The 9,585-nt window shown below is 36.9% G+C and overlaps 1 protein-coding gene across 2 annotated transcripts; it reads right to left on the reverse strand.

The window, feature by feature from the left end:
• Positions 1 to 233: 233 nt before the first annotated feature.
• LOC137490991 (uncharacterized) lies at positions 234 to 9,274 on the reverse strand. 2 transcript variants are annotated; one of them, XR_012402259.1, is made up of 4 exons: positions 9,225 to 9,274; positions 8,655 to 8,803; positions 878 to 1,711; positions 234 to 825 (listed from the first exon to the last, which is right to left on the reverse strand). XR_012402259.1 is itself a non-coding variant. In XM_068220022.2 (3 exons), the coding sequence occupies exons 2-3, from the start codon at positions 8,737 to 8,739 to the stop codon at positions 948 to 950; spliced, it is 849 nt and encodes a 282-aa protein (XP_068076123.1). In that variant the 5' UTR covers positions 8,740 to 8,803; positions 9,225 to 9,274; the 3' UTR covers positions 234 to 947. The 2 variants fall into 2 exon arrangements, 1 of the variants encoding a protein (XP_068076123.1); XM_068220022.2 differs by having other exon boundaries at positions 234 to 1,711.
• Positions 9,275 to 9,585: the final 311 nt, after the last annotated feature.

Consider the following 9,585-nt stretch of genomic DNA (forward strand, 5'->3'; position numbering starts at 1 on the left):
TCACATGGTCAAGAAAGATAGAAAATAGGTGGTAAACTCGAGCTCTGTCTCTTTTCCTGCACTCTCTTTTCCTGGCCTGCTTCTCTCCTGCTCTGCTCCTCTCCTCCTCTGGAGTCTATCTTCTCTGACTCTACTGCAATCAGACTTTTGGGCCTGCTCTCTTTGTCTCTCTGTCCCTCCCCCTGTGTCTCTCCATCTACCTCTGATAACTTTAATTTTACATTTAAGCTGGGTACAATTTATACCATATGTTTTATTATTTCATATTTTATCAATTTATACAGTATTTTGTTATTAATTCAGTTGTAACCATAGAGAATTATTGTCATTAAATCATCTCATTTTCAAGTATTTGTGAATTACTTTTGATTTAACATCAACACTTAATTGTTCCATATAGCAATACAATACAATCACATAATATCAACGCTCTCCCACATTTATAGCTATTAATACTGCCCTTATTTCTGTTTTTGGTATGAGATTGCAGAAGAATGGTTTGACTAGAAATGTACAGTTTTTTACCATCATGCTGATCACTTTTTAGTAGCTCGGCAGAACTACAGTTCAAACCGCTGTGGTTAAAGACCGTTCTTACACTGCGGTCACACTAGAGTTTGAGCATGCAAAATTCTGTTGTACGGTGCTGCGAAAAAGGGCAGGATTAAACAAGATGATTAGACATAAAAAAGTGAGCGATTGGTCCATATTTTACATTTCTGTCCAGAGAGGTCATGTTTTGATCTTTGCTTGGTCTTACACAGTCAAGTGATGCGATCAGAGCAGGTCAGAGTTCACCAAGCTTAAACTTTGCAACACAGTGAACTGTAAAACTTGATCCATGAACTTGCAATTCCGGTCTGACGCATTCGCGTGCGTATGAATAGAAGTCTATGGGGAGAAAAGTCCAGTGTGACCGCGGCTCAAGTGCAAGTAAATGGTTTCTCTCAAGTGTGGATCATAATGTGTAAATTAAGGGATGATGATAGACGGAAACTCTTCCCACACTGAGTGCATGTGTTTTCAGTGTGGATCCTCATGTGTTTATGAAGGTGCGATGAACTGTTAAAACTCTTCCCACACTGAGCGCACGTGAATGGTTTCTCTCCAGTGTGGATCCTAATGTGGTGTTTAAGGGATGATGAGTGACTGAAACTCCTCCCACACTGAGTGCATGTGAATGGTTTATCTTTCGTGTGGATCCTCATATGTTGATTAAGGTATGATGACTTACTGAAACTTTTCCCACACTGAGCGCAAGTGAATGGTTTCTCTCCTGTGTGGATCCGCATATGTTGATTAAGGGATGATGAGCGGCGGAAACTCTTCCCACACTGAGTGCATGTAAATGGTTTCTCTCCAGTGTGGATCCTCATGTGTTGATCAAGTTGTGATGAGCGGCGGAAACTCTTCCCACACTGAGTGCATGTAAATGGTTTCTCTCCAGTGTGGATCCTCATGTGTTGATCAAGTTGTGATGAGCGGCGGAAACTCTTCCCACATTGAGTGCATGTGAATGGTTTCTCTCCAGTGTGGATCCTCATGTGACTCTTAAGATTGTTTTTTCTTCCAAAACTCTTCCCACACTGAGTGCAGGTGAAACGATTCTTGTCTCTCCTTTTCAAAATACCATCAGTCTGTAAAAAAGTTTTTTCCTCAATTTTGACATGATGTTCCCCCTCTTTACTCCCCTCATTCTCTTCAATTAGGTCTGAAATAAATAAATAAAACATTAGTTTTCATTAAAGGTGCAGTAGGTGATCTGCCAAAATGCTAATCGGTTAGCATATTAGCTTTGGACGGCAGCGGAGGGACTTTGTTTCAAAGTCAAGCCTCGTGAAATTGCGAACGTGCCCACTGCGACACGACAGCAGACAACCCACTAGCTCATGTCATTCGCCAGTTAGAAGTGTACATAGTGGTTGGCCCGGTGGCGTGCAGGAATTTATTACTTATTACTAAGCCACACTTATTACTAAGCCACAATTACAAGCCATTTCAGAGCGAATATTCAGACTAGCACGGTAAATAGTATAGGGAGCGCGTCACAGGCTGTCATTGTTCAAAAATGACCTAATGTGTATATAAAAGTAGATCCAGACTGAATAGTGCTATTTACTGATGTTTTTTTTTTGTTGTTGTTAAACTAAATACATTATCAATGCTGTAAAAGGACCTTATCAAACTGAAAATAGTTAAATCAATCTTTCACCGAGAGATTTCAGTGGCTGAACAACAGGTCTGTGCATAAAACCCATTAACAACACACTCTACATCAGCTCTGCATCAAGCTAAAATAGTTTTAAAACAGAACATTAACCTTCTAACGGAATTACTTCAGTAATAATGTCGTTCTTCCTCCAGCGTGCAGAAGTAACTCCAATATTGATTCAGGAGTTTAAAAAGTTTCAATTCAGCATTTGATTTCGGCAAGAATGTAACTGTCTTGCGTGCACGCGCGGCGGTAGGGCTGGACGATTTGGCAAAAAAAGAAAAATCTAGGTTTTTTATAAAGTTTGACCGATTCACGATTTCGATTTAAATTTTTTTTAATTGTGTAACTAGTCAACTTAAAACATAACAACATGACTGAAGTAACACTCTCTTTATAAGTAACTTGAAAAACCATTTGGTTTAGGAACATTGTATTTTTTGCAAGTTTTGCTGAGCCTGGGAAAGATTGGCTGTCAGCTCGGTTTTGACTTTGTCTTCTTCTGATTGAATGACAGATTGCAATGCTGATGCCTTTTTCTTAAAAAGATACAGTGGAAGTAAAGGAACAAGGAAACTGTAAAGCCTAATTTACCCTAATGTGTGAAGTTGTGGACGTATAGCAGGAGCAAATAAAAGTACCAGATGTGTGTCTAATATAAAATAATATATTTAATCTATTTTTCTTTTCCCCCCCTTTTAAATATCGATCATTTGATGCACTTTGCACCACTCTCTGTATTATGCGGCCTGATCTGTCTGGTTTTCAACTAGGTCCGCTAAATGACATCATGGGAGTGGGTACTTTCATTTTCACTGCTACAGCTGTCAGCTGCTCATCTCTGCTCGTGTTCAAACCAAAAGATCTAAGACCGGCGTGGTTTTTCACATGGCAGGATTTTACGTCCTTCATACATGTTGAGATCGAGTTTATCGACTTAATGAGGGAATATGTCTTGACAATCTACACAGACGTGACTTAGTAAAGTGTGAAGTCACGTAGGATTTTACTGCCCACAACTGCATGCATTGGGTTAAGTTAGGCTGTCCAGTCTCTGTGTTCAGTCCGTAACTACCATGATTGAAACCCAGACTGGCAGTCAAGCAGGTTGCACACCAGCACATGACAATTTAAAGTATCACACACAGATGCGCACATATTTAACATGAAACTAATCAGATGGCACTCTGTGGTGCGGCTGTAATATGAACTGCATCCTGAGTCATGGCTAGGCGCAGCCGGTGTGTGTAAAGAAACTTATGTTCAGAATTCTAAAATGCATGGTGCTGCGTGGTGCTTCACGGCGCTTCTGGTGTGCCACCTGCTTCATACAGAGAGTGAACCAAAGAGAATTAATGCCATTATAATGTATCAAATATTTTTATATATAAATAATAATAATAATAAAAACACAATTTTTTCAATTATTCGAATTAATCAAAAAAATCACCCAGCCCTAGCTGGCGGGCACGCATTAATGGCGGATATGCATAAACAGATGCTCAAAAGACCAAATCTGCATTTGCTGATAGACAGATTGAGCTACTTATTTTATTGAGCTACATATTTACTTATGTTACGAGACGTCAGCCCGACAATATTTAATTGGATGAACATTTTTTATTTTTCACATTTAAATAATTTACTGTAATAATTACTATTGGACTGTGAGGAGATTTTCAGCCAGCACAACAAAAAATACTGCTGAAGACAATGACCTACTGCACCTTCATTAATTTTCTTGTCTGCTTAGTCCCTTTATTAATCCGGGGTCGCCACAGCGGAATGAATTGCCAACTTATCCAGCACCTTTTTATGCAGCGGATGCTCTTCCAGCCGCAACCCATTTCTGGGAAACATCCACACACACACATACACACACACACACACACACACACTCATACACTATAGACAATTTAGCCTACCCACTTCACCTGTACCGCCTGTCTTTGGACTGTGGGGGAAACCGGAGCAACCTCAGCCGAGGTTCGACCCAGCGACCTTCTTGCTGTGAGGCGACAGCACTACCTACTTGCACCTTTAAGTCTTAAAAACTCCCTTTAAAAGCTTTAAAGTGAAAAAACACTGGAAACGTTGGCTTCAAACACTGTATTTTTGATGCACATTAAATGTAAAATAAATCAGATCATGGTGTGTTTGGTCCACATTTAAGCAGATTCAATTAAATTCATCTTTATTTATCTACTGCTTTTACAATGTAAATTGTGTCAAAGCCACATAACATAGAAATACTAGTAAATTGAAACTGTCAGTCCATTTTTCAGCGTTTCTTACATAATTGATCATAAAAGTTATTTTGGTCACATTGATAAGACACCGATTTGAAAGCTGTAAATGGCCTATTTTTATTTGTATATATTTATAATTACTAGGGATGCACTGATATGGATTTTTTGGCCGATACCGATAACCGATAACTCTTTAGACTTAAAGGCCGATATATATATATATATATATATATATATATATATATATATATATATATATATATATATATATATATATATATATTAGGGATGGGAAGATTAACCGATATGTATCGATACGCGGTCATGCGCGTGCACGATGCAAGTGCATCGGTTGAGCAGCAGAGGATGAATGAAATTTTGGAAGCAAATCGAGATGCATCGGTTTTTGCGAGATGCATCGATTTTTCCGAGATACAGCTTATATTTTTAATATAGAATGTATTTTTTATTTATTAACAAGTGTTGTCAACCTGTTTTTGGCGCATAATTTAATCGACCTACATAAAGTAAGCCTCAGCAACGGATTTGCGGATGTGCACACACTACAACTCAGTGTATCAGGTGTGCGGATGAAGCTAGTGGTGCGCCCTCAGAAAGCGCGAGAAGCAAAACAAACATTTTATTCCCCACTGAGTTTTAAATCTAAAGTATGGCAACATTATGGATTTAAGGATGGACGACATGACAGGACAGATGCAATTTGCAAAATGTGCCGCGCATCTGTAAAATACGCGGGCAGTATGACTAATCTGATATCTCACTTGAAGCGGCGCCACGGTGTTGTTGTGAAAGCATCTTCCAGTGTTTCTGCATCCCCGGCTTTCGCACTGCTTCAACCAGCTCCAAAAGTGGTGAGAAAAGCATTGAAAGTTTTTTTTCCATGCGCAACAGTTCTGCTCGCTCTACGCCAATAACGAATGCTATTGCATTGTTCATCTGCAAAGATATTCAGCCTAGTGTCACGGAGAACGAAGGTTTTAAACACCGCTTCCTGTTAATTTTTATTTAATAATAATAATAATATTATTAATAATAATGATAAAAATAATTGGGTGTCACGGTGGCACAGTGGGTAGTTTGACCACCTCACAGCAAGAAGATTGCTGGTTTGTTATATTTTTATTAGCCTGTTGTTTACAGTGACAGTGATGTTTCAAAGCAGCATAACACTGCTAGTTCACGACCTTAAGTTTTGAATAATCAGTGGCAAAATATATCTTTGTAAAACTTGTTTTCATAGTTGAAAAGTTAAATCACAATTGTTGTTGTGCAATGGTAAACCTTTATGTTGAAAGAGTGCAAATATATGCATTTATAATATATATTGCACTTATACATTCTGTTTATCTTGAAAATACTTAAATAATATGTGCTATAGGTTCTAAAATGTCCCTCTACTGTAAACTGACACTCTGGCTCTGAGAGAAGAGCCAGTTTGTAAAAAAGTCTTGGTTTTGCTTGGTTTATAAATAATCAAACTCATTCAATGGCACAGCATCCTCTTTCACATCATCTCATAAACTTGATCTAATTAGTTAGTGCTGAAATATCGCATCGTATCGTGATATTGGTGTGAATCGTATCGTGTTGCATCGCAATATGTCACAAATGTATCGCTAATATATCGGATCGTATTCTTTGTATCGAGATGTGTATCGGATCGGCATTATAGCTTAGATGCCCAACCCTAATATATATATATATATATATATATATATATATATATATATATAGGCAGATAATTATTAATATTTCAAAATGTTATATTTTTATACAGCAAACTTCATAAAGGATTTAACTGCTCTTATGAATTAAAAAGTCTATACTCAAAGCAAAAAATCTATAATTTCAAAATTGCAAGGTGATTATATAGATCTATATTCTCAATTTCATTTAAGTTAGCCTACAAAAAAAATAAAAAAATTCCTTTTCTTCATAGCAAATTAACATGCAACTTGACTGTTGCATAAAAATAGGTTAAATAACAAAATGGGATTTAATTAACAAGAAAGTTAAATATACAAGTCCTTTTCAAAAAATGTGCATATTGTGATAAAGTTATTTATTTTCTGTAATGTACTGATAAACATTAGACTTTTATATATTTTAGATTCATTAAACACAACTGAAGTTGTTCTTGGCCTTTTATTGTTTTAATATTGATGATTTTGACATACAGCTCATGAAAACCCAAAATTCCTATCTCAAAAGATTAGCATATCATGAAAAGGTTCTCTAAAAGAGCTATTAACCTAATCATCTGAATCAACTAATTAACTCTAAACACCTGCAAAACATTCCTGAGGCTTTTTAAACTCCCAGCCTGGTTCATTACTCAAGACCGCTATCATAGGTAAGACTGCCGACCTGACTGCTGTCCAGAAGGCCATTACTGACACCCTCAAGCAAGAGGGTAAGACACAGAAAGAAATTTTTGAAGAAAAGGCTATTCCCAGAGTGCTGTATCAAGGCACCTCAGTGGGAAGTCTGTGGGAAGGAAAAATTGTGGCAGAAATCGCTGCACAACGAGAAGAGGTGACCGGACCCTGAGGAAGATTGTGAAGAAGGCCACTGTGTACAGCCGTGTGCAGGAAATAGGCTACAGGTGCTGCATTCACCAGGTCAAGCCACTCTTGAAACAGTGGCAGAAGCGCGTGACCTGGGCTACAGAGAAGCAGCACTGGACTGAAAGCAAATTTTGCATGTCATTTGGAAATTAAGGTGCCAGAGTCCGGAGGAAGACCGAGGGAAATGCCAAAATGGCTAACGTGGATTTTATTGAAAGTATAGTTTAATGTGCTTCCTGAATCCTGAAAAACAGCGTTGATTTGTTTGGAGCAGTGTCTGAGTGCACTAGATCCTTTCAGAGGTGGAAATCTGGTTAAACACAATAGCCCTGGTAATTAGTTATTATATAATAATATATAATGATGTAATACTAACTCATAATTTAAACCAAAGTTTATATCAAAGTTTAAACCAAAGTTTCTACAGGTGTTACCAAGTTAAATTTAAGACTTTTTAAAACATTTTTAAGAACATTATGAATGAAATTTTAGACTAATGAATTTTTCAAATGGCCCAGATGAAAAAGATTTTATTTGTCCTATCAAAAAATATTAGAATATAAAATATTCAATAATACAGTAATAAATCAATAATAATAATAATAATAACATAAAAATATTTGAAAATATTGATATTATAAAAATATTTGAAGTCGATGTCCTTTAAGTTTTTTTAAGGCCTAAATTTTAGATTTTAGAATTTAAGACATTTAACACCCAGCGGAAACCCTGTTTAAAAACAATAGCCCTGGTAATTAGTTATTATAATAATGTAGTTCTAACTCAGACACTATCAGTGAGAAAACAACTACAAAAAAAGTTTAAACCCATAAAGAAGTTAAAATATGCAAAAGGAAAGTACTAAGCCAACACTATCACTGTTATAGCAGATATCTTCTATAAGAATACTGTAGGTCAAATATCGTCAGCTCAGTTAAACCTTTTTAAATTTATTGTTTTTATTTAAGGTAACGCAATGGTGCAGCAGGTAGTGCTGTCGCCTCACAGCAAGAAGGTCGATGGTTCGAGCCTCGGCTGGGTCAATTGGCATTTCTGTGTGGAGTTTGCATTCGCGTGGGTTTCCCCCACAGTCCAAAGACATGTGGTACAGGTGAATTGGGTAGGCTAAATTGTCCGTAGTGTATGAGTGTGCATGAATGTTTCCCAGTGATGGGTTGTGGCTGGAAGGGCATCTGCTGCGTAAAACGTGCTGGATAAGTTTGCAGTCCATTCTGCTGTGGCGACCCCGGATTAATAAAGGAACTAAGCCGAAAAGAAAATAAATGAATGTTTTTACTTTTTTTTATATAGCGCCAGTGCTCAAGGACACAACAAACAGTAGGAGAACAAGAAAAGCAATAACGTAAAGAATGTAGAGAAAAATGGGAGACTAATAATACATAAAATAATGACAAAAGACATGAGAACAAGCAACAAGAAAGAAACTCATTTCTGTCTTTCAATGCTTATGTGCTTATGTGCATTTAGGATAATTAGGTAGCACACTCAGGGCTGCAAGATGGATTTAACTTAGTATTCTTATTATTAAAATATATCTGAATGAGGATCAAACGACTGGGCTGATCTTTGAGAATGAAAACCAACCTGTTTGTTCCTGCAGATCTTCCTGTTTGACTGTGAATGTTTCTTCAATCTTCACATCTTCACTCTCCTCTTTAATAAACGCCATCTTAACAATAGTGTGGAGATCAGTCGCTTCAGCAGGAGTTTTTTCTGTGTTTAGACACTTTATCCTGTTTAAAATAAATAAAACAATGAACAGAAACAAAATAACTTCTCTTCAACACTTGCTTCAACAGTTTCTTTATATAAAAGTAATTAACAAAAATAAATCAGGTAAGTCTGAGCAAGAAACAATAGCCACAAATGAGCTGATTAAAAGTAGTACACTATTTCTTATATATAGTGATGTATACTTAGAATGGAATGACATTAAGCTATTTAATAAATTAAATCTTTATTAAAACACTTATTACACATATCTCTGTAAACTTATTCAAACAATAGCTCTAATTACTGTGAGTAAAATAGTACTTCACTGTATAAAGGGTCAAAATATTAATGTCAAAAGCAGGCACATAATTTAGCATCGGATGAAAACCTGAAACTTTACTTAATCGCTTTATATTTATGTAAAGGTTATTAAACACAAACCTTTCTCTAGTTGAATCCAGTGCAAGAGAGGCGCAGCCTTATGATGTCATATGTCACGCCAAAATAAAAGTCTTTTCGTTTAGCTTTTTTGCCACTTACTGTTGCAGTCATGACTTATTGATATATTTCTCTCTCGTTTTCTACTTTTCACTTGCTCTCTTTCTCTCTCTCTCTCTCTCCCAGATAGCACACATGCGTCGCAGAGACGTCTGCTGGACATCCGCGTTTTCATCTGGGAGACGTCTTATTCAGGGCGTTTGCTCATCTGGAAAACGTCGCATAGACGTCCTTGTCATACATTCAAACAACGTCTATGCGATGCATTACAGATGTTCATTTTTAGAATGTTAGGTCTGTGAGA

Source organism: Danio rerio, chromosome 4, assembly GCF_049306965.1.
Source record: "Danio rerio strain Tuebingen ecotype United States chromosome 4, GRCz12tu, whole genome shotgun sequence".
NCBI classification, from domain to species: Eukaryota; Metazoa; Chordata; class Actinopteri; order Cypriniformes; family Danionidae; genus Danio; species Danio rerio.